General features: G+C 33.4%; 2 protein-coding genes across 18 annotated transcripts in view; both read right to left on the bottom strand.

The window, feature by feature from the left end:
- mbd1a (methyl-CpG binding domain protein 1a) overlaps positions 1-3,508 on the bottom strand; it is a 39,270-nt gene extending 35,762 nt beyond the window's left edge. For 16 of the 17 annotated variants that reach the window (XR_012383905.1, XR_012383906.1, XR_012383908.1 and 13 more), the window contains exon 1: positions 3,424-3,466. The gene's annotated coding sequence lies outside the window, so the exon portion shown is untranslated. Of the gene's footprint in view, positions 1-3,423 lie in introns of all 17 variants that reach the window. The other variant, NM_001309889.1, reaches the window with a different exon arrangement.
- Positions 3,509-5,608: 2,100 nt separating this feature from the next.
- Positions 5,609-24,492, bottom strand: cxxc1a (CXXC finger protein 1a). The gene is given in 15 exon segments (NM_200599.1): positions 5,609-6,424; positions 6,515-6,662; positions 11,194-11,346; positions 11,427-11,523; positions 12,438-12,487; positions 12,581-12,688; positions 14,861-15,068; positions 15,614-15,801; positions 16,807-16,923; positions 17,980-18,123; positions 20,966-21,121; positions 21,222-21,349; positions 22,726-22,826; positions 22,913-23,025; positions 24,320-24,492. Coding segments are annotated over 14 exon segments (1,713 nt in total). The 5' UTR covers positions 24,323-24,492; the 3' UTR covers positions 5,609-6,424; position 6,515.
- Positions 24,493-26,554: the final 2,062 nt, after the last annotated feature.

The raw sequence follows: 26,554 nt of genomic DNA, 5'->3' as shown, positions 1-26,554 counted from the left end.
ATAAATAAAAAGTTTAAAAGAATAATAAAAGTAACTTGTAAACAGCATTTCAACAATTATAATGAGATGCAACAGAATCTAAAATCATTTGTTTTGCTTTGGCAATAATTTTTGTGTTTGTCCTGTTGTTTTGACAGCATGACAAGAGTCCTAATAACAAAATTTCACACAGAAACGAAGTGAATGGTTTATATGTAATATATAAGATTACCAGATGCCTCATGATAAATGTTAAAGGTACTAATTTAATGACCAAAACCTCCAATCTAGTCATGAGACGCTATATTTGTAATGAGATGAACAATGAGCAGATTTCTCCATTGATACTGTTGCTAAATAAACAGAACTCGCTGACATAAAAATACAGAACAATCATAGTAAACCACAATTAGCTGAAAAGCAAATGTGTTTGTTAATCATTCTCACCCAAATGAAACTCAAATTCTCAAAAAACTAAAATCTATAAAAGGTTTAAAAGAATAATAAAAAGCAACTTTTAAAAAATGTTTCAACAATTATAATGGGATGCAACAATCTAAAAACGTTGTTTTAAATTGGTAATTATCATTTGTTTGTACTGTGTTTACTGTGATTATGGCATTGCTGTTTTGACAGCTTGACAAGAGCCCTACTAAAGAAATTTCACACAGAAACAAAGTGAATGGTGTATATTTAATATACAAGATTAATAGATGCCTTATGCAAAATGTTAAAGGTACTTATTTAAGGATCAGACTCTTCAAGGTCACCTCCAATTCAGCCATGAAACGCAATCTGAGATGAACAACTAGCCTGTTTCTCCATAGATACTGTTGCAAAATAAACAGAACTCGCTGATGTAGAAACCCAGAACAATCATAGTAAACCACAATTAGCTGAAAAGCGAGTGTTTGTTAATCATTCCACCCAAATGAAACTAAAAACTATAAAAAGTTTAAATAAATAACGAAAACTTTTGAACAACGTTTCAACAATTATAATGGGACGCAACAATCTAAAAACTGTTTTGATTTGGTAATTATCATAGTTGTGCTTGTACTGTGTTTACTGTGATTATGGCACTGCTGTTTTGACAGCATGACAAGTGTCCTAATAACGACATATCACACAGAAACTAAGTGAATAGTGCATATTTAATACACAAGATTACCAGATGTCTCATGCAAAATGTTAAAGGTATTTATTTAATAAACTCTTCATGGTAACCTCCAATCTAGTCATAAAACGCAATACGAGATGAACAACAAGCAGATTTCTCTTTACTGTTGCAAAATAAACAGAACCCGCTGACGTAAAAATACAGAACAATGCAACCATAGTAAACAACAATTAGTTCAAAAAACAAAAGTGTTATTCAGTCTCACCCAAATGAAACTAAAAAATAACATCATAAAAGCATAACCTTCAAAAACGTTTCAACAATCCTTATAAAGGATGCAACGCAATCTAAAAACCTTTGTGTTTGTACTGTGTTTAGAGTGATTATGGCACTGCTGTTGTGACAGCATGACATAAATCCTAATAATGAAAAAAAAAGAGCCCTAATAACGAAATTTCGCACAGAAACAAATAGAACGATGTATATTTAATACACAAGATTACTACGTCTTATGCAAAATGTAAAAGGAACTTATTTAATGACCACCTCCAATATAGTCATGATGAAACGCATTATTTGTAATGAGATGAAACATTAGCAGATTTCTCTATTGATTCTGTTGCAAAATAAAGAGAATTTGCTGAGGTAAAAATGCTGAACAATCACAATAAACCACAATTAACTGAAAAGCAAATGTGTTTGTTAATCATTCCACCAAATGAAACTAAAAAAAAAAAAAAACTATAAAAGGTTTCAAAAAGAATAATAAAAACAACTTTTGAACAACGTTTCAACAATTATAATGGATGAAACATAATCTAAAAACCTTTGTCTTGATTTGTTAATCATAATCGTTGTGTTTGTACTGTATTTACTGTGATTATTGTGATTATGACACTGTTGTTTTTACAGCATGACCAGTCCTAGAAATTTCACACAGAAACAAAGTGAACGGTGCATATTTAATACACATGATCACCTGATGCCCTAAATATAATGTTAAAGCTACGTATTTAATGTCCAAAACCTCCAATCTAGTCATGAAACGCAATAATTGTAATGAGATGAACAAACAGCAGATTTCACTATTGATACTGTTGCTAAATAAACAGAACTCGCTGATGTAAAAATGCAGAACAGAGCAAACAAAGTAAAAGCGAGATTAACTTAAAAGCGAAAGTGTTAATTATTCTCACCCAAATGAACTCGATAAAAACATCATAAAAATGTTTCAACAATTAAACCTTGTCGTTGTCCTTATAATGGGATGCAACTGAATCCAAAATGGTGATTTCGTAATAATCGTTGTGTTTGTACCGTGTTTATGGCATATTGTACTGCGTTTACTGTGATTAACTACTATGATAGTTTTTTACAGCATGACAAGTGTCCTTATAACAAAATTTCACACGGAAACGAAGCTAAATATGTATATTTAATATACAAAATTAATATTTAGATGCCTTATGCAAAATTGTATTGACAATTTTGTATTTTTTATAAAAATACGTTTTTGACTAAATTGACAAGAAATACTGTGACAGATTACGTGTGACTTAAATATTAAAAATATGCATACATTTCAATATGAATAATTTTAATATAAGTGTTTACACTCGTGACACATTATTAATTGATCGTACAAAAAACGCGTCATCGATATCATATAAAAGATCTGAATAGACGATCAATTTTATTACAGCGCCCAATAAACTAATTAAAAACTTAAAGTTTTAGTATAGTTTGCAACCCTGTGCATCTCCTAAACCATACACCAGGCGATAACATAATTAAAAACTATCGGCGAGCTCAGTAAACACATCGTAAACATCGACACGAGTTTTCGCCAGCCTCCATTACAGATCGCTCGCTCGCTCGCTCGCTGCTGGAGGAATGTGCTCCCGACTCGCGACCAGAAACACGCTTTAAATGTCGTGACATCTAACAACAACAGTGCCGAAAACCGCGCGTTTGACAAGCCTATTTCATTGCCAGCCTCCCTTAATATTTGTGTAACACTATAAGGACACGATAAGTTTATTTACACGACTCCAGAACGTCCATTTCGCTGTGCTGAATGAGCTCCAGCGGCCCCCCCTTCTGTTGTGACCCTCCCCTTCCACACTCCCAATGCTTTCAGCGGTGCAGCCTCGAAACGACTTTCTGAACGCTTTCTGCTGCACGGAAACCACGCCGATCTCTCGAATATCAACAACACAGCGATATCTCCTAATTTTGACGTTGTCTACATTTTATAAACACGCGATTCGGTTGTGCATAAATTCAAACACTCGAATATTTTGGCAGTATTTTGACAGTCTTACCTCATCGCGTCTCACGCACTCGATCGAGCCGTTCGTCTGCGCCTCGTTCTCCCCGATCAGCGATACTTTCGGTGATTCTACTGCGCATGCGCGAACTCGGGCTTCGTAGGAAGTCCCAAGCTTTCGAACAATTAAATTTAGCGATGGAGTAGCGTTTGGTCAGTCAGCGTGCAAAAATAATTGCCTCTAAATTAATCCTCTTGTTAAAAGCAATGATGCACAGCATCACCGCTTCTACATACAATAACAGCAGGTTCTCGCACATTCTTTGATACGTTTGTAACAATATAAATAATTTTTATATGAATATCGCCCACTCACGCGTCGCTACACTGAAATGTTTCTAGACCCCACAAATACGCGACCCACTTGCCTGGACAAATAAAACCTAGGCTATATTAGAATAAAAAAAATCCAGTATAATTGAGTTTTTTGGAATAGCTACTTTCTTATTTAAAGTACATACACACAAACGAATTGCTACAAACGCCAAAACGCCTTTGAGTTTTACTCTTGGCGAATATCCATTTCCGGTTACTTACCTAGCCTAACCTTACAGATTATTAAACTTCTCGAAATTAAACAACCTGATTAACAGTCAGATTAGTTTTACTTCAGAACCGAGGCTGCAGCGAGATATGATTTTGTATTTGGCTATTGTATAATAGCTTTAATATTTACTCTCTATTCCTGATTTGTTTTTACTTTACATTTGTCGTCATTCTTGTTATAAATTATTCCTAAAACCTAATTAATCTTACCTCTGAGTCGCGTTATTCCAATCAGGCCCTTGACGTGGATCAGAGACCAGAAAAAAACAAAAGTATAAAACATTTTACTTATCATGCACCATAATTATGGCCAAATAATTTAATAAAAAAATGTAATTACAAAAAACATTAAAACATATTGTACAGTTACCTCATATTCCTCAGAGAAACGGTTATGTTCCATCAATGAAACGTTAAACCCTGCACTGTAAAGAAATACTGGTTGCCTTCAGTTTTTAAGTTGAATCAAATTAACCATGTGAGTCATTTGAACTCACGAGTCATTTAAAAGTTTGTGTAACTTATAAAATTAAGTTAGAACATGATAAACTTAGTTTAATAAGTTATGACTAAATAAAAACATGTTATGAATAGGGCCAGACAGAATCTGCAGACATTTTTTTTTTGCTATTTCTGTACAGAATTTTGTAAAAATTCTGCGGATTTCTGCAGAATAATTTTAGGAGTACTGCAATTAAAAACTCAATATATGAAATAAAAATAAAATAACACTTATTTAATGTTTATGATGTAAATCCAGTTAGATCCACAACAAAGCAAGTCTCTTATAGTATAGATTACTAAATATAAATTTTTAAACTGTATTGTAAATAAATCATATAACCATTTTCATATTAATCAATGATATTACTGAAAATAATTAAAAAACTGAATATAAATTTACACACATTTACACAAGTAAATAAATAGACATGATGGGCCAAAAATCTGCGGATTTCTGTGTGCACAGATTTCGTGTGTGCCTAGTTATGACTAGTTAATGGTATTTTTTTTAAGTGTGGAAGTATTAAAATCATGTTTAGGAGCCCAAACTTTGTTCCTAAAACCAAATATTTCTTGCTAATTAATTTACGTTTGGAAATATTCATAACATAAACAAAATACTAAATTTGAACTGAATTGAAATGATTACGTAATCAACCTATTAAACCAATGTGAATGGCTAAAACAGTTCCTTTATGCAATAAGACATGCAATCTTAAGACAAATGGCATTTCATTCAATCATTCATTTTTATTTCGGCTTAGTACCTTTATTAATAAGGAGTCGTCACAGTGGAATGAACTGCCAACTTATCCAGCATATGTTTTATACAGTGAACGCCCTTCCAGCTGCAAAACATTCCTGGGAAACATGCATACACTCTTGCATTCACACGTAAACTCAATTCACCTGTACTGCATGTCCTTATTTTGTAGGGGAAAACCGGAGCACCCAGAGGAAACCCACACCAACAAGATGAGACCATGCAAACTCCACATAGAATTGCCAACTGACCCAGCTGAGGCTTGAACCAGTGACCTTCTTGTTGTGAGGCGATCATGCAACTCACTGCACCACCGTGACACCCCAAATGATATTTCACCAGCTACAAAATAATAATTGAGTCTTCCTTGGGTTTACCTTTTAATGCACAATACAGGATTATGAGATTAAAAATCTAAAAATGTGAGCACAGCACATTGTCACAGCACCATTCAAAGAATAAAGCCAACGATTACACGAACACAGAAACATGATGACTGTTGTATATGAATCAGTTTCACTGCTAAAAATATCTTTCTTACACAGTATCCTTGCTCTTTTCTAGTAAAAACATTTGAACATTCTTAAATACATTTTTATTTTTGCGTGAACTATCCCTTTAAATTGATTACTTCAGACACAAAATGATATTAAATCTAGTTTTAGGAATGCTTAGAAAGGTTTTTTTACTCTATTGGCATGTATTAATTCTTGTTTTAATTGTAAATTAGTTTTATTTATTATCATCATCATCATTTATTTGCATTAAAAATGAATAAATTATATCACTTTGCTCTCAAGTTAATCAATTTAAAGGGATAGTTCACACATAAATAAAAATGTGCTCACTATTTACTCAATCCCAAGTGATTTCAAGCCTTTTTTTTTTTTCGTGAACATAAAAGAAGATATTTCGAAGAATGTTAGAAACAGGTAACCATTGATATCCATTGTAAGAATAAAAAATATGGAAGTCAACGTTTACCGGTTTTAAACATTATAAAAAGTGAAGCGTGAGTAAATGATGACTGAATTAATATATTCAGGTGGACTTTCCCTTTAAGAATGTTTAAACATTTGTACAGAAAATAAACACTAAATAAATCAATCTTCAACTGCTAAGAGATTAAATCGGACAAATCTTCACAAACGTGAGGCGACTTCAGGAGGACTTCTTCATTTCTCTGTAACATCAAAAAGAAAACGGCTTCATGGTTAAAAGTGCAATACATAAAAACGTGAACGGATGATGAAAGGGAATGAATGACTGTAACCTTATCTGTCTTTGCTGGTTCTCAGGTCAGTGGTAATTGGGTCGTGTTGAATTGTCTGGTGCAGCATGAGCGCCATTAGGCCTGCGCGATTCGTCATGGCTGTTTTCACATTGCGCTCCTGCTCAAACAACTCATCCAACTTGTACCACTGGAGGAAAAGAAGAGGTGAAATGATTAAAGATAAACACTGTAAAAATTATCTGTTAATGAGTACTTTCAGTATTTTGTGATTTGCAAGTGTTTTTGCCATTTATTTATTGTTGTGATATGCATTATGAGAAGTTGATCTCTGTTCTGTCGATATAGTATCATGTTTGCTTTACCGTATATTGACTTAATATATATAATTAATTATTAATGTTATATTATATTAATTATTGCATTATTATAAGTCTTCATTATTATTCATTGCAAGTCACTTTAGAGGCTCTGTACTAAACATTGTGTAATATAATAACTGTGTATATAAATACATATTGATTAATTGCCTTTATATAAACCTGCCTTTAATTTGCAGCCTTTAGCGATTAGCTAATTGCAATGTTACAGGATTTAACAACCCAGGCTCATTCTGAAAACGTATCTCTATATACATTTCTGGAGAGCGGCAAATACGTCCCAGGAGCTGCATTTTTTTGGAGTTTTAGTTTTCATGAATCCACCAGAGGCCGCTGTGTACGCATTTTCAGATCTCAAATTTTTCTCAAGAGTGCCATTCACGCCTATTGTTCTCGCGTAAATGCGTCAGAGGCCACTGTGAACACTTTTTGAGATCTCAAATTTCTCTCGTGAATGCCATTCGCGCATGCTGTTCTCCACCAAAGTGTAAATCCACCAGAGGCCGCTGTCGACTGACTGACTGACTGACTGACTTATCCTCCTCTTCCCTAAACCCAACCAATTGTGTTTTTTAAAAGCACCTATTGATCCGCCCATCCACCTCCCTGAACCCAACCGACGGTTTTCAAAAGCAATCCAGAAAAAAAGCTTCTTTTTTTTATCATGTATTCAGGAACCGTTCTTCATTTGACTCGAACTCCGTCGTCATGGTCAACTCCTCTCTGCATCTCAAGTCCGATGACAAGTCTGAGGACAAGCTAACTGGAAAGAAACAGCAAGAAAGCCATCCATACAGAGGTAAGCGCAACTAGGAACGGCGTCATACCGCTCCGTAGCGTTCATTTTAAAGACAAAATGCAACCATAGGTGCTTTTGGCTACATAATTTGCGATCTCCAGAAATGTATATAGGGGTATGTTTTTAGAATGAGCAAATGTTGTAATTTAACGGGAGTTTTCAAAATTGCAATAATTAATCAGTTTCCATTTTAAATGTTAATACACTGCAGAAAATGCCTTTCTTACTTTGTTTTTGTCTCTTTCTAGTCTAAATAACTCCTAAATCAATGTAATGTAATGTGTGTATTTATATAGCGCATTTATTGTGTATGGCCATACATCCAAAGCTCTTCACAGTCATAAGGGAGGTCTCTCCACACCACCAGAAGTGTGTAGGATCCACTTGGATGATGTGACAGCAACCACAGGACAATGGCGCCAGTGCGCTCACCACACACCAGCTATTAGTGGAGTCGAGAGACAGTGATTCAGCCAATTCGATGAATGGGGAAGATTGGGAGGCCATGATCGTAAGGGCCGATTAAGGGACTTTGGCCAGGACACCGGGGTTACACCCCTACTCTTTACGAGAAGTGCCATGGGATTTTTAATGACCACAGAGAGTCAGGACCTCGGATTAATGTTTCATCCGAAAGACGGACAGTGTAGTGTCCCCTTCACTTTTAGTGGGGCATTAGGACCCACACAGACCACAGGTTGAGCACCCCCTGCTGGCCTCTCTAACACCACTTGCAACAGCAACCTAGTTTTTCCCATGTGGTCTCCAATCCAGGTACTGACCAGGCTCAGCCCTGCTTAGCTTCAGTGAGTAACCGGTCTTGATCAAGAAGCATTTGACAAATAAAAAAATTTTTTTTTTTTAATATTATGTCAACATTTAGTGAGAATCTACTTAAAACAAGTAAAATTATCTTAAAGTGAAAACTATATTGTTTCACTTGTTTTAATGAAAAACTCACTTAATTTTATTATCATTTCTATATTTTTTCAATTTTTTTTTTTTTTGACATGATTTAATATTTTTGACTTTTCTAGAAAATCCTGCTTGATTTAAAGGGCACATCTTTTACCCCTTTTTCAAGATTTAAGACAGGGGTGTCAAACTCAATTCCTAAAGGGCCGAAGCCCTGCACAGTTTAGTTCCAACACACTTACCTGTAGGTTTCAAACAAGCCTGAAGGACTTAATTAGTTTGATCAGGTGTGTTTAATTAGGGTTGGAACTAAACTGTGCAGAGCTGCGGCCCTTTTGGAACTAAGTTTGACACCTGTGATTTAAGATGAGTCTTTTGTGTCTCTAAAATGTGTCTGTGAAGTTTCAGCTCAAAACACCCATCAGATTATTTATTATATATTTCTGGATCTGAAGTTGAGCTGTTAAGACATTGTAGCTGTTTTTGTTGCCTGTGCCTTTAATGCAAATGAGCTGGTTCTCCCCTCCCACGGTTCCCACCAGCACTCGAAAGAGAGATTTTTCAGGACCACACTCGAAACCAAGGGGTAAGAAAATTTCTCAGAATACACCAGCTACAACAGCTGCATAGCTGCACCCGGAAGTCAGGAGATGCACAAAATAATATTTTTTTTGTCATTATTATGAATTTTTACGACAAACAATTCTATGTTTCAATAACCGCGTTCATGTTTTACCGTCATGCTTTGAAAAAAATAAATAAAATAAAAAAAATGCTAAAATAAAAACCGATAAACTTTGCTATCTATAATCCCTAATCCCTAAAAAAAATTTAAAAAACACTAAAATAAAAACCAATAAACTTTGCTATCTATAATCCCTAATCCCTAAAAAAAATAAAAAAACACTAAAATAAAAACCAATAAACTTTGCTATCTATAATCCCTAATCCCTAAAAAAAACAAAAAAAAAAACACTAAAATAAAAACCAATAAACTTTGCTATCTATAATCCCTAATCCCTAAAAAAAATTAAAAAAACACTAAAATAAAAACCAATAAACTTTGCTATCTATAATCCCTAATCCCTAAAAAAAACAAAAAAACACTTAAATAAAAACCAATAAACTTTGCTATCTATAATCCCTAATCCCTAAAAAAAACAAACAAAAAAAACACTAAAATAAAAACCAATAAACTTTGCTATCTATAATCCTTAATCCCTAAAAAAAAAACAAAAAAAAAACACTTAAATAAAAACCAATAAACTTTGCTATCTATAATCCCTAATCCCTAAAAAAAACAAAAAAACACTAAAATAAAAACCAATAAACTTTGCTATCTATAATCCCTAATCCCTAAAAAAAACAAACAAAAAAAACACTAAAATAAAAACCAATAAACTTTGCTATCTATAATCCTTAATCCCTAAAAAAAACAAAAAAAAAACACTTAAATAAAAACCAATAAACTTTGCTATCTATAATCCCTAAAAAAAACAAAAAAAAACACTAAAATAAAAACCAATAAACTTTGCTATCTATAATCCCTAATCCCTAAATTTTTTTTTTAAAAAAACACTAAAATAAAAACCAATAAACTTTGCTATCTATAATCCCTAATCCCTAAATTTTTTTTTTAAAAAAACACTAAAATAAAAACCAATAAACTTTGCTATCTATAATCCCTAATCCCTAAAAAAAAAAAAAAAAAAAAAAAACACTTAAATAAAAACCAATAAACTTTGCTATCTGTAATCCCTAAACCCTAAAAAAAACAAAAAAAAAAACACTTAAATAAAAACCAATAAACTTTGCTATCTATAATCCCTAATCCCTAAAAAAAAACAAAACACTAAAATAAAAACCAATAAACTTTGCTATCTATAATCCCTAATCCCTAAAAAAAAACAAAAAAAACACTTAAATAAAAACCAATAAACTTTGCTATCTATAATCCATAAACCCTAAAAAAAAACAAAAAAAACACTTAAATAAAAACCAATAAACTTTGCTATCTATAATCCCTAATCCCTAAAAAAACAAAAAAAAAAAAAAACACTTAAATAAAAACCAATAAACTTTGCTATCTTATAATCCCTAAAAAAAAACTAAAAAAAAACACTAAAATAAAAACCAATAAACTTTGCTATCTATAATCCCTAATCCCTAAAAAAACAAAAAAAAAACACTTAAATAAAAACCAATAAACTTTGCTATCTATAATCCCTAATCCCTAAAAAAAACACTAAAATAAAAACCGATAAACTTTGCTATCTACATTCCCTAATAGGCATCGCAGTGGCGCTGTAGGTAGTGCCGTCGCCTCACAGCAAAAATGTCGCTGGTTTGAGCCTCGGCTGAGTCAGTTGGTGTTTCTGTGTGGAGTTTGCATGTTCTCCCCGCGTTCGCTTGGGTTTTCTCCGGGTGCTCCGGTTTCCCCCACAATCCAAAGACATGTGGTACAGGTGAATTGGGTGGGCTAAATTTTCCGTGGTGTATGAGTGTGAATGAGCGTGAATGGATGTTTGAAGGGCCAAGGGGAACGAGGTAGGGGTACAAAAATAGAATTATACAGGACATCCTATCCAATAAGGGACACTTGGCAACCCTAGAGCTAATATACTGACCACTCGCACTCGTTCCAGGTCGACTTCAGCCCTGCGGAGTTTCTCCCAGCAGTAGTGTTTATTACACTTCCGTTTGGACACTCTACAGTATTCACCGGTGGGTTCGAACACATCTCGAACCAGTGGACACCCACAGACCTCATCCGCAGGAATCTGCACGCAAAGCATTCGCATTTAGGAATAACATTCTTGATGTCTATGCAAATGAGGTGTTTATGTATGAAATGCATAACCTTGGGGTCTCTGGAGTGCTCCGGACAGAGGACCTGCAGTCTTTTACAGTATGTCTTACTTTGTGGATTGTAAACATCACAGAAGAGCCGTGTAGCACTATATATATATATGGAGAAAGAGAGCAGAAATAATATGAGAATTAAATATTGTTTGCAAGAATTTTATTTGATAATTATAAAAGGCATAAAAGGGGTGCTTAGTGATTTTCTCCCTCATTTTACAGATAGAGAAATAATACTGTTAAAAAAAACACAATAAACTTTACATAAGACAGAAGATCAAGCCTGTTTATTTAGTAAGGATGCATTAAGTTGATCAAAAGTTACATTTAAGATTCAAAGAAACAACAGATTTCTTTTGCTGTTCACAGATGCTTTTGTGTGAACAAATTTAATCGCAGAGATGCGAAATAAAAATATTATGATTTCCATATAAAAATAGCATGCTGTTTTAAACAGTAATAATGTAATGAGAAATATTTGTTAAGCAAATGAAGATATTTATTTATGATTTAAATCATGTGGGATAGAGACTTAAAAATATATACATAGATATTTCCCGGCCACTTTATTAGGTACATCTTACAAGTGTGTGTGTGTGTGTGTATATATATATATACTTCCCGGCCACTTTATTAGGTACATCTTTCTAGTGTGTGTGTGTGTGTGTGTGTGTGTGTATATATATATATATGTATGTATATATATATATATATATATATATATATATATATATATATATATAGAGAGAGAGAGAGAGAGAGAGAGAGAGAGAGAGAGAGAGACCGACAGACAGACAGACAGACAGACCGACCGACCAACCGACAGACAGATAGATAGATAGATATAGAAATAATATAATTTTAAAAATATTTCACTTTAATTCTATTTGTATTGTGTTTTTTTAGTAAACAGCCTTGTTGGACATAAGAGACTTAAAAACTTCTAACATTTTAATAATTATGTACATCTTATTATTATATATATTTTTAATTATTTAAATTTTCTTACCCCTCTATGCGTGTGGGATACATGGAGCCAAAGGATGTCTGACTCTCATACTAGTTAAAAAGAAAAACAATGATATTAAAAAGACATGAAAATTAAAATGTCTATTAAATTTATTTAAAACAGACACTTCAAAAATAACACACCTTGGCATAGCACCTTTCCATATGACGTAGCGCCACTTTGGGGTTAACTGAATGACTGCAGGACACACAGAAGATTTGCAAATCGGTGTCATCATCGCCCTCGTTGACCTTCAGGGAAAGAAAAAAAATCTATATTTAGAAAACTTAACGCTGTGATATGGAGGACGAAATCTGCAAAACAATAACAAAATAACTATGCAATCTAAATAAATGAGTTAATAAATCAATAAATTCCTACATAAATAAAAAAATAAATATGCAAAATAAATAAATATAAAAACCTACAAATTCCTGCATAAATAAATATATCAATAATTAAATAATTAGATAAATAATTAAATAATTTACACGAATAATGTAAAATGAGAGAATGCTGATAAGAAAGCAGATTTTTTTCTTATCATTCTCCCAATATTTTTTATTTATTTATGTATCAGTGTATTTATTTATTTACTTATTGTTTTATTTATCTGCATATTCATTTGTTTATTGTTTTATTTATCTGCATATTTATTTATTTATTTATTTATTGTTTATTTATCTGCATATTTATTCATTGTTTTATTTATCTGCATATTTATTCATCGTTTTATTTATCTGCAAATGTATTTATTTATTTATCGGCATATTTATTTATTTATCCTTTTATTTAGCTACATATTTATTTATTTATCCTTTTATTTATCTGCATATGTATTTATTTATCCTTTTATTTATCTGCATATTTATTTATTTATCCTTTTATTTATCTACATATTTATTTATTTATCTTTTTATTTATCTGCATATTTATTTATTTATTTATTGTTTCATTTATCTGCATATTTATTTATTTATCTGCATATTTATTTATTTATTGTTTCATTTATCTGCATATTTATTTATTTATTGTTTCATTTATCTGCATATTTATTTATTTATCTGCATATTTATTTATTTATTGTTTCATTTATCTGCATATTTATTTATTCATTTATTTTTTATCTGCATATTTATTTATTTATTGTTTTATTTATCTGCATATTTATTCATCGTTTTATTTATCTGCATATTTATGTATTTAATTATTGTTTTATTTATCTGCATATTTATTTATTTATCCTTTTATTTATCTGCATATTTATTTATTTATCTATCCTTTTATTTATCTGCATATTTATTTATTTATCCTTTTATTTATCTACATATTTATTTGTCCTTTTATTTATCTGCATATTTATTTATCCTTTTATTTATCTACATATTTATTTATCCTTTTATTTATCTGCATATTTATTTATTTATCCTTTTATTTATCTGCATATTTATTTATCCTTTTATTTATCTGCATATTTATTTATCCTTTTATTTATCTACATATTTATTTATCCTTTTATTTATCTGCATATTTATGTATTTATTTGTTGTTTTATTTATCTGCATATTTATTTATTCATCCTTTTATTTATCTGCATATTTATTTATTTATTTATCCTTTTATTTATCTACATATTTATTTATCCTTTTATTTATCTGCATATTTATGTATTTATTTATTGTTTTATTTATCTGCATATTTATTTATTCATCCTTTTATTTATCTGCATATTTATTTATTTATCCTTTTATTTATCTACATATTTATTTATCATTTATTTATCTGCATATTTATTTATTTATCCTTTTATTTATGCAGGAATATACAAATTTATTTACTCATTTATTTATTTGTTTGCATATTTATTTATTCATTGTTTTTGCAGGTTTCGTCCTCCATACTATGACATTATAGTTTGCATGAACAAAATAAAAAGCATCTAATTTCATAATGCACTATTGTTTATTTTGTGCAGCTTCTCCACGATGGATGTCCAGCGTTTTCTAGCCTCTGGTGCCTAGACTGCAGCTCAGCACAAGAAGTTTGGCCAGATGAAACTGGTCTTGCCCAACTGAGCCTGGTCTATCTCAAGGTTTTTTTCCTTCACTTTCATCAATTGGTGAAGTTTTGTTCCTAGCCATTGGCTGTCTTGTTTTGGAACTTGTGGAGCTGCGCATCGATGGACTTTGGACTTTCAGCAGTAAAATTAAACCACACTGAACTGAACTGAACTGAACTTCAGCTCTGAAAACTGGACTGACACAGTTTCAGTTTACTAGAACTTTTATCTTAAATGTGATGGTTTATATAGTGTTGTGAGAAACTTGTCATGCCACCCAGCCCCACAATAAACTATAATGTGTTTGCAGTATTTACACATCAGCAGAATGCTAAAACTCGTGCTTTTTAATGATGGCTCTAACCTCTTCATCGTACTGCACGACCTGCTGTTTGGCTTTAGCGATAATGCCCTCCAGCTCATGAAAGCGTTTCTCCATCTCAGTTAGTCTCATGCGAGCCAACTGCTGCTCACGGCGGATTCGCTCCAGAAACTTCTTGCCCTGCTCTTCTGCAATGCACGGGCTCTGCTGCCACTGCTGGATCCGCTGGGGCAAAATCTCACAGATTCGACTGGGAAGACAAAAACATGTTTAGAGTCTCCGTAATATCATATACAGTTGAAGTCAGAATTATTAGCCCTCCTGAATTATTAGCCCTCCTGAATATTTTTTCTCAAATTTCTGTTTAACGGAAAGAAGATTTTCTTTCAGCACATTTCTAAACATTATAGTTTTAATAACTCATCTCTAATATCTGATTTATTTTATCTTTGACATAATGACAGTACATAATATTTGACTAGATATTTTTCAAGATACTAGTATTCAGATTAAAGTGACATTAAGGAGTAACTAGGTTAACTAGGCAAGTTAGGGTAATTAGGCAAGTCATTGTACAACAGTGGTTTGTTCTGTAGACTATTGAAAACTAAATATTGCTCAAGGAGGCTAATAATATTGACCTTAAAATGGTTTTAAAAATTAAAAACTGCTTTTATTCTAGCCGAAATAAAACAAATAAAACTTTCTCCACAAGAATAAATATTCATTTGGGCTAATAATTTTGACTTCAACTGTATATTGCTCTCTACAACAGTGCTGTATTTGCAGATGTACTTTGCAGCGAGCTTCATCCCGCAGTCGTCAGAGCAGTATTTGGAGTTTGCGCGTGCAGCTTCCACACAGCCGGGTCCGAGGCACTGTCTGGCTCCTCCGCTGTCTCGAACTTCTGCCCGCTCGCTGTGTCTCACCCGGTCACGGTGCTTCTGCTTGGGCTTGTGCTTCCGAGATTTATTCTCCTCTTTCTTATGATTAAAAACAAAGACCTAATTTAGTTTTTATTTTAAGCATGATGATGAGTCAAAAATGGCTACACTGCAAAAAATGCTTTTCTTACCTAAAGTTTTGGGATTTATTTTAACGATTTTAGCACAAAGTCTAAAGCGCAGGGCGCAAAGGCATTAGGGTGTGTCCGAATCCACTTTTGCTATTTTAAGGACGTAAAAATACATTCTGCACCGCGGTGCATGGTCTAACAGGGTTGTGTTTATTGTCTTAATGAGTTATGGGTGTATTTTGGGTATAACCTGCATTAAAGCAATCAGTCTCATCTCCCATTCCCGTTAAGAGTCAGTTGCGGAGTTATACATGACGGACTTTGTAAGTGGAAAAACTGAACGCTTCACCAGCGAGAAAACAGTTAAAGAGCACCTGCAGCGCGAGTACAAAGAATGAGCCTCCTCCATTCAGCCTCTTTACTTTCGCTTTACTGCTTTACATTTGTGGATAAGGAAACGGTGTTGTACGCACTCTGCTGAAAACATCCATTAGCCTACATATTTATATTGATTGTTAAGCGCAAATATTTGTTTCAAAACTATTTCTAAATTCAACTCTAATTGCCAGCAAACGAATAAATGAGCAATAATAACAAAGTGTGGTCAATATCCAAGTTATATCCAGTGAAGTTATTTTCCAAACACATCATATTCTTATGCCCCATATGGTGATGCATACGTCTCCAAAAACCGACAGGTGGACAAATCTAAACATTTTACTTGTAACACTTGTAACATTTTAATTAAATTTTGTTTCTAAAAATCTCTGAATAAAAGTTGTTTATATTCTTCCTCAAGTATGAGTTTCATATTCTCCTATATTGGCCTATATTAGACATAAAAAGGCATTTTTTCTAACATTTATTTTCCTTAGCATTGGGTACTTTAATAAAAGAAGAAATATAACTTTTCCTGGCTACTATTTTATTTGCCAGGCTTAAAAGTTTTTTGATGCCTATTTTAGGCCTTTACCTTTTTTTCAGATTTTTCAGATCGCTTTTCTCTTCTTTTCACGTGTTTGACCTTAACAGCTTTCTTTCTCAGAGACGATTCTCCATATGAACCATCGTCGTCATCACTATTCCAACCCTGGTAAAAAAACAACAACAAAGAAAAAACAAATTAGATACACATTAGGGCCATATCAGTGATAAAATAATCATTTAAGTCAACTTTTCAATTGAAGGCCCTTTGTCATTGTTATTACCAAGACTGCATACTGCACATTTGGTCTGACCTGATCTGAGGCAGCTCAGTCTTATTAATAATTAAGATATTTTACAAGTGATAAATACATTTTGAACATAGGAGCTGTTCTTACATCACTTTTCTGGAAAAATTTATCAAGCGGAGGTCCAAACCTTTAAGCATTTGTTGATGTGATAAACTCCATTGCAAGGCTTAAAGCTTTGAAACCTTACAAAAGTTTTGGCTTAGCTGGCACAGGACATCAACATGACATCAGATTAATGTTGTACCCCAACGTCATGGGGACGTTGCATTTTGGGTAGAAATGAAAATCGTGTTGACATCAGAACCCAATGTCAGACTGACGTGAGTGTCAAACATCGGACAGATGTTTTATTTTGATCACTTTCCAACGCAACCTAAAAATAACCAAAGTTCAACGTCTAATGATGTTACAGTTGATGTTGTGTGTACGTTACCACTATGACGTCTGTCAGATGTTGGTTTGTGGTTGCCATACCTGACAAATAAATGTCAGTGTTTGAAGTTTATATGATGTTGGTTTAAAATGTTGGCTAGACGTTGGATTTTGGTCACTTACTAACACAACCTAAAATCGACCAAATATCAACGTCATTTGACGTCATTATTGGACATCAAAATAACATTGTCCTCAGACGCTGGCTAGATATTGAATTTTGGTCACCTGACATCACAACCGAAAACTACCTAATTAACTTAAAACCCATTAATGTCTTATAATGTTTTATAGCTTATGATGCTTTATAGCTACATCACTTATTACTTAGAAAAGTATTATTTTTATGCACTAACTATTAGGATTGTGAGTTGGACGAGCTAAAAACAACAGAATGACGGGCCTCCAAGAACATTGTCCAGATGTATTACAAAGATAGATTTTTGCTAAAGTGTGATGTGACAGTGTGAAGCGGGTACCGTGCTGTTATCTCCATACTGTCCCGCGCAGTACTGCTGATACAGCTCCAGCTCATTCTCACTGTACTCTTCAGACAGTGGGCCGTCCTGATAGTCTCTGCTCTTAGACATGGAGTACTCCTCTTCCTTCACTCGCAACATTTTCTAAGAAAAATGCAAAATAAGGTGCACAGTGATTAAATCCCTGTGAAATCAAACTAAAGCGTATTAAATGTTAGTATCAGAATGTTAGTTTTAAGGATATCTATAATCTAGAGCAGTGGTTCTCAAACTGTGGTACGTGTACCACTAGTGGTACGCAGGCTTCCTTCTAGTGGTACGCGGAGGAATGAAATATGTCATGTACATGCTACACAAATTTCAAAATTTATCAAAAATTATGATTTTAATATGTCATATATGACATATAGCCTATATTTCTGATGTAATCTGCCACGTTTTTTAATTGTGTAGAGTTGTAGCTGCTTTACTGGGCGTACTGCGCTACTGTACTTCAATACTTCTCATTTTGGTGGTACTTGGAGAGACAATTTTTTTCTGAGGTGGTACTTGATGAAAAACGTTTGAGAACCACTGATCTAGAGTGTGCTTCAAAACAGTGACAAAATTCCCATTCAGGAATCGAAAGCTTGCAGTTTTCATGTCTAAATGGATCAACTTGTTTTTGAGGAAACTGTTGTGAATTTCTCTAGTCTGGGTCACTGAACCAAACTGTTGTGAAATTTTAAGACGAGACCAGAAAAACACCAGGGAGAACTTTCGATATCTTCAAAGGAGAATCCTTTTAATAAGAGCGCCGATGTGGCGTCATCGAAAGAAACTCTCAATTGGTACAACAGACACTCAGTTTAAATACATTTAATACATGTAGGTGGGGACAGTCTAAAACAAAGCATGCAAATGAAATGTTGTTGTCGGCAGGGTAACATGCCTTTCTTTCTTTCTTTCTTTCTTTCTATCTATCTATCTATCTATCTATCTATCTATCTATCTATCTATCTATCTATCTATCTATCTATCTATCTATCTATCTATCTATCTATCTATCTATCTATCTATCTATCTATCTATCTATCTATCTATCTATCTATCTGTCTATCTATCTATCTATCTATCTATCTATCTATCTATCTATCTATCTATCTATCTATCTATCTATCTATCATCTCTATCCATCCATCCATCCATCCATCATCCATCCTGCATACAGAAAGCATTCATAGCGCTTCACTTTTTCCACAATTTTTTGTTACAGCCTTATTCTAAAATGGATTAAATTCATTTATTGCCTCAACATTCTACACACAATACCCTATAATGACAATTGAAAAAAAGAGTTTTTAAAATTGTTGCAATTTTAATAAAAATAAAAAAACTGAAAAATCACATGTACAGAAGTATTCACAGCCTTTGCTCAATACTTTGTTGATGCACCTTTGGCAGCAATTACAGCCTCAAGTCTTCTTGAATATGATGCCACAAGCTTGGCACACTTGTCTTTGGGAATTTTTGCCCATTCCTCTTTGCAGTACCTCTCAAGCTTTATCAGGTTGGATGGGAAGCGACGGTGAACAGCTATTTTCAGATCTCTCCAGAGATGTTCAATAGGATTTAGGTCTGGGCTCTGGCTGGGCCACTCAAGGACATTCACAGAGTTGTTGTGAAGCCCTTTCACTGATATTTTGGCGGTGTGCTTTGGGTCATTGTCCTGCTGGAAGATGAACCATCGCCTCAGTCTGAGGTCAAGAGCACTCTGAAGCAGGTTTTCATTCAGGATGTCTCTGTACATTGCTGCATTCATCTTTCCCTCTATCCTGACTAGTCTTCCAGTTCCTGCTGCTGAAAAACATCCCCACAGCATGATGCTGCCACCACCATGTTTCACTGTAGGGATGGTATTAGCCTGGTGATGAGCGATGCCTGGCTTTCTCCAAACGTAACGCCTGGCATTCACTCCAAAGAGTTCTATTTTAGTCTCATCAGACCAGAGAATTTAGTTTTTTATGGTCAGAGAGTTTATCAGATGCCTTTTGGCAAATTCCAGGTGAGGAGTGGCTTCCGTCTGGCCACTCTACCATACAGGCCTGATTGGTGGATTGCTGCTCAGATGGCTGTCCTTCTGTAGGGTTCCCCTTTCTCCACAGAAGAACGCATGAGCCCAGACAGAGTGACCATCGGGTTATTAATCACCTCCCTGACTAAGGCCCTTCTCCCCCGATCACTCAGCTTAAAATGGCCAGCCAGCTCTAGGAAGAGTCTTGGTGGTTTTAAACATCTTCCACTTACGGATGATGGAGGCCACTGTGCTCATTGGAACTGTCAGAGCAGCAGAAATTTTTCTGTAACCTTCCCTGACTTGCACCTCGAGACAATCTTGTCTCGGAGGTCTACAAACAATTCCTTTGTCTTCATGCTTGGTTTGTGCTTTGACATGCACTGTCAACCCTGGGACCTTATATAGACAGGTGCATGCCTTTTCAAATCATGTCTAATCAACTGAATTTACAACAGGTGAACTCCAATTAAGCTGCTGAAACATCTCAAGAATGATCAGTGGAAACAGAATGTACCTGAGCTTGATTTAGAGCTTCACGGCAAAGGTTGTGAATACGTCTGTACATGTGATTATTTTAGCTTTTTTATCTTTAATAAATTTGCAACAATTTCAAAAAAATATTTTTCACATTGTCATTATGGGGTATTGTGTGTAGAACACTGAGGAAATAAATTAATTTAATCCATTTTGGAATAAGACTGTAACATAGAAAAATGTGGAAAAAGTAAAGCGCTATGAATACTTTCCAGATGCACTGTATATAAGTTTCTATAATGCCAATAAATATGTTTTTTTATAATGACAAATTGTACAAAAGTGAAACTCACCCTAGCATGCAATACATAAGTTTCTATAATGCCAATAAATAAGTTTCTATAATGCCAATAAATAAGTTTCTATAATAGCAAAACTTACACACGTAAAACTCACCCTAGCGCGCACTTCACACTGCCTCAGTCGACACTTCTGTCTGATCTTATTCGGGCCTCCAAACTTCTTCATGTCTTTGCAGAAGTCACACAGCCCGCAGTCCTCTGTGCGCAAACAGGCTTCACATTCTCCACACATGCGAGCAGAGCGCTTAATCTGTGGACAAAACCATAAAAAGTGCCAAAATAAACAAACAACATCATTGTTAGATATACAATTATTCTAAGAGCAGTTGTTATGGATCAGAATTCCTCACTCGTGACCCACGCCGTCCGTCTGACTTAAAATCTGGTGTGTCAGGCTGGGTATCAGGCCCGTCTGTCTCGGCTTCCTTCTCTCTGCTTTTCTTGGGGCGGTATTTGACTTCTAAGGTTTCGTCTTTACCTAGAGCACAGGATGCACATATGGAGGTTGTTTCTGATGCTATAATTTAAAATATTACACTCAACAAAATGAATTTAAAACTTAAAGAGGCACCTATTATGCCCCTTTTTGCAAAAAGTAAAAAAAAAGAGTCCGATGAAGACCCGATCCCAATTCTACCCCTTGGCCCTTCCCTGTACCCAATTCTCTTTAGCTTGAAGACATAGGGAGAAGGACTACATAGCCCTTGAAACAGAGATTTTCAAAAATTTCTTAGAATACACCAGGAGTATGCACAAATTAGTATTTTTGTCATTATTACAAATTTTTACAACAGACATATTTATATGAGCGTCATCTTCACTGTATGCATATTTATAACAAAACAAAGAATATAACATAACTGCCTCCTTTCATTTTTACTGAAAAATATGAAACATACCCTTTCTTTTGCTGAATATCAGCTTTAATAAGAAATAATGGCAATCAATAGCACAATAAGTTTGTACAATATAGGAAATAAATTCAAGCAATCAGTCAAATGTGCAGAATCAGTGTACGTGGTTTTATAAAATTATATATTAACTTATCTTTGAGCTCAGCCAAAACACGTTACCTGAGAACAATTAATAGATTAAAAAGACAAAGAGTCATTAGATAGAGACCAGATGAATTAAATAAATCGTTTAACAACTATAGTAAGATGAGATCCAGCGCTAGATCCTTGATGAACTGTTCAAAGCAAACCGCTGACTATCTGGGGCTCAGACATCTGCATACGCTGCAGCACATGACAGAGTGTGTGTGTATGTGTGATCAAGTGTTGTGCGTTTTCAGTAGTGTAGTGTGGACAGAGATCTTTTCAGAAACACTAGGTGAAACGCCAGTGTGGACATGGATCGTTTTCGTTCTAAAACGTATCAATATAAACGGGGTCACAGAAGACATTTATAATGCTTCACATCTATAATGCTCTTAGGTATGATGTGAAAACTCTAATGGCGGTAGGCTGCTTCTCACTCAGGGCTGTCTATGCTAATGAGGGAGAGATTGTTACCAATGGGCGGGGCTTTCTCCTTCTGATGACACGTACAAGGGGAGAATGTCAATCAAAGTGTTTCTGCAGACTGTTTTTATTAAGTGTGATTATAAAATTTAGAATTAATCAATTTTAATCATTAGACACTGAATATATTCACACACTTCTGCCATACAACTGTGTTTAAATCCTTTATAAAAGGGATTTTTGCATAATATATATATATATATATATATATATATATATATATATATATATATATATATATATATATATATATATATATAATGTAAAAACCAATAAGAAAAAAATAAAATACATTTTGAATATGTTTACATTTTTATGAATTCTTCCTTACTTCTGCACTTTTCACAGTACCACACGCGGATGGTTTTGGCCGTCTTCTCTGATATTTTAATGCAGTCTCCATGAAACCATTCGCTGCAGCTGTCACAACCACTGTGTACATGAAAACCAATTAGAACAATCAAATAATTGACTTCATGAGAAAAATGTGGACAGATTTAAAGGGAAACCCATCATACATCATGAAGCAGTTGATGTCTGGTCTGCGACAAACACAATACACCGGAGCATTGCCCCGAATCAGAGTCCTCTCTGGTCCGGGAGGCTGTTCAAAGTCTGACACTTCACTGTCCTGAAATATAAAACAAAACATTAAATCAAATGTAGATCCATTGCTGCAGTTTCTATGTGTTCAAATTTTAATTTGTAATTTTATGCGGTCTATTCCACCTTAAATAAATTACATTATATTTACATTATATATAAATATACAAGGCACAGTTCAAATATTAAAATAGTGCCAAAAACTACATTTTATTTATTAACACATAATTTGATCAGATTAAAAACTGTAACGGCCATCTACACTACCTACAAAAGTCTTGTTGTCGATCTCAGTTGTAAGAGCACCAAATAATAACTTGACTTCTAGTTGATCATTTGGAAAAGTGGCAGAAGGTAGATTTTTTCAGAGGAATCATCCTTTGAACTGCATCCCAATCATCAGAAATACAGCAAAAGACCTGCTGGAACCCGCATCGACCCAAGATTCTCACAGAAATCAGTCAAGTTTGGCCAAGGACAAATCATGGTTTGGGGTTACATTCAGTATGAGGGCATGCAAGAGATTTGCAGAATGGAAGGCAACATCAACAGCCTGAGGTATCAAGACATTTGAGCTACCCATTACATTACCAACCACAGGAGAGGGCAAATTCTTGAGCAGGAAAGAAAGCAAAGCAAAGAATGTCAAGGTGCTCCAGAATTGGCCAGCCCAGTCACCCGACATGAACATTGTTGAGCATGTCTGGGGTAAGATGGAGGAGGAGGCATCGAAGATGAATCCAAAGAATCTTGATGAACTCTGGAAGTCCTGCAAGAACGCTTTCTTTGCCATTCCAGATGACTTTATTAATAAGTGATTTGAGTCATTGCAGAGATGTATGGATGCAGTCCTCCAAGCTCATGGGAGTCAGACACAATATTAATTCATTTCCACTGCAGCACGACTTTATATATATTAAGTGACAAGACTTTTGTCTAAGCAAAGTCAGACCTTTCTGTTCTAATTTTATAATATTAAAATCAAGGCATCATCATATTTTATTTTGGTAAAAATAAGTGTAATCTAGAGGCATTTACCTTTCATATAAGCCACTTCTGATACCAAATGATCAACTAGAAGTCAAGTTAATATTTGTTGAACCTAAAACTTGAATAAACGACAAGACTTTTGTCAGGATAGTGCACATAACATAAGATATGCAGGATGTTATGGCATTTTCATATTCAACAGGCAAAAGTACCATATTTTGGACCAGGGTATTCTTTCAAGTAAGAACATATCAAAGTCCTAAGGTATTACGGCATGTATACCAACCACAACAGCACAACTAGATGTGCAGAAATATGAATGCTTCACTTACCATGACTGATTTGTCCGATTAATGTACAAAATGACGGAAGATCACCAATGTCATTCAGAACATCAGAAACATAAAAACTAAAGAGTTATCAAAACCAACGTGAACTAATCATATCTGCGGTGAATTCATGTAATAATTCAGTTCTTTTGTTTACACAGAGGTGAACACCATTTACTTCCGCTTCCACCCGTATGGTTCTTCCTCTACGGATTGAAGACGAGTTACAGATGACACCTACTGGATGTGTGTGTAACTGAAGCCCACGAGGGACAAAGCTGGAGACACCCACGATCATGGATAATATTCATTCATTCAGTTTCTTTTCGGCGTATTCCCTTTAATAATCAGGGGTTGCCACAGCAGAATGAACCGCCAACTTATCCAGCATAAGTTTTACGCAGCAGATGCCCTTCCAGCTGCAACACATCTCTGGGAAACATCCATACACACTTTGCTCTTTTTATTTGAGTTATTTTTATATTGGTCATAAACTGACATATCAACATTTTGGTAGAGGTTGATATTCTAGAAATGATGGGATGTGTTGAAAAAAATGCACTGAGTGTGTTAACTAGCGACATTAGGAGAAATGCTATCCAAATAGTTTTTTTCTTGGTGGGGGAGTTAAAGAGTTATATTTCAAGTTACAAAAATTATATTTAGGTTTAGCAACGTGCCTTTTTTCTGTAGTCTTTAGTTTTAGTTAACTTTTAAAAATGATTTGTATTTCGCATTGATTTGTTATTTTAAAGGTTAAATCTCATGACATAGTAATTAACGTATGAAAGTTATAAAAGTTGTTGATTTCCATCATTAAACATTAAAGATTATATAATTTACAAATTTCAGTTGTCTTTAAAGCCTTTTTTGTAATAGATTTAGAAATATTTTTATAGTAATACTGCATTTCAGAAAGCAAAGTATTTAAAGAAAATAATTATGTTTTTTTGTTTTGTTTGTTTTGTATGTTTCATTGTGATTTTTTGTACTGTAATGTATAGAAAAGTATCATTATTACATATTTTTGTCCTTCATGCATTTCAAGTAGCCTAATAAAAGTTATATTTTGTTCAGTTTTATGATTTTAGTTTTAGTTAACAATAATTTTAAATAATTATGTATTTCGCATTGATTTATTTTTTTAAAGGTTTTGGGTTTCTACTATTAGAATCAAGTGAGGTATTTATCACATGATGACGTAGTAATTAATGTATGATTTGTTTTGTATATGTGCGTGTTGTTTGTTTAATTGTGAGTTATTTTACTGTAATGTATAGAAAAGGATCATTATTAGCTACTATACTTTTTTTCATGCATTTCAAGTAGTCTAACAAAAGTTATATTTTATTCATTATTATGATTTTAGTTTTAGTTAACTATAATAATAAAAAAAAATCTGTGTTCTGCATTGATTTGTTATTTTAAAGGTTTTGGGTTTCTATTAGAATCAAGTGAGGTATTTATCACATGATGATGTAGTAATTAACGTATGATAGTTATCAAAGTTCATTTCCATCATCACACATTAAAGAAAGATTACATCATTTGCAAATTATTGTTGTTTTTAAAGCCTTTTTTGTAATAGATTTAGAAACAGTTTCAAATTAATAATGCATTTCAGTAAGTAAAATATTTAAAGAAAAATATATTTTTTTGTTATTTGTTATTTTGTTTTGTATATGTGCATGTTGTTTATGCTTTATTGTGAGTTATTGTACTGTAATGTATAGAAAAGTATCATTATTAGCTACTTTACTTTTTTCATGTATTTCAAGTATAGCCTAACAAAAAAATATATATATATATTTTTTCAGTATTATGATTTTTGTTTTAGTTAACTATAATAAAAAACAATGTATTTCACATTGATTTACAGTATTAAAGGTTTTGGGTTTATTAGAATCAAGTGAGGTATTTATCACAAGAGGATGTAGTAATTAACATATGATCAAAATTGTTGATTTCCATCATCACACATTAAAGAAAAGATTCCATCATTTGCAAAATCAGTTGTTTTTAAAGCCTTTTTTGTAAAAGATTTTGAAACAGTTTCAAATTAATAATGCATTTCAGTAAGTAAAATATTTCAAGAAAAATAATAATGTTTTTTTTGTCATTTGTTAGTTTTTGTTTTGTATATGTGCATGTTGTTTATGTTTTATCTGTGTATTTTAACTGTAAAAAATATCATTATTAGCTACTATGACAATAAAACTTATATATTTTTCTGTAATG

Source organism: Danio rerio, chromosome 8 (assembly GCF_049306965.1).
Source record: "Danio rerio strain Tuebingen ecotype United States chromosome 8, GRCz12tu, whole genome shotgun sequence".
Lineage (NCBI taxonomy): Eukaryota > Metazoa > Chordata > Actinopteri > Cypriniformes > Danionidae > Danio > Danio rerio.
The sequence above is the reverse complement of the archived record's forward strand: the minus strand, read 5'-3'. Positions and strand labels throughout refer to the sequence as shown.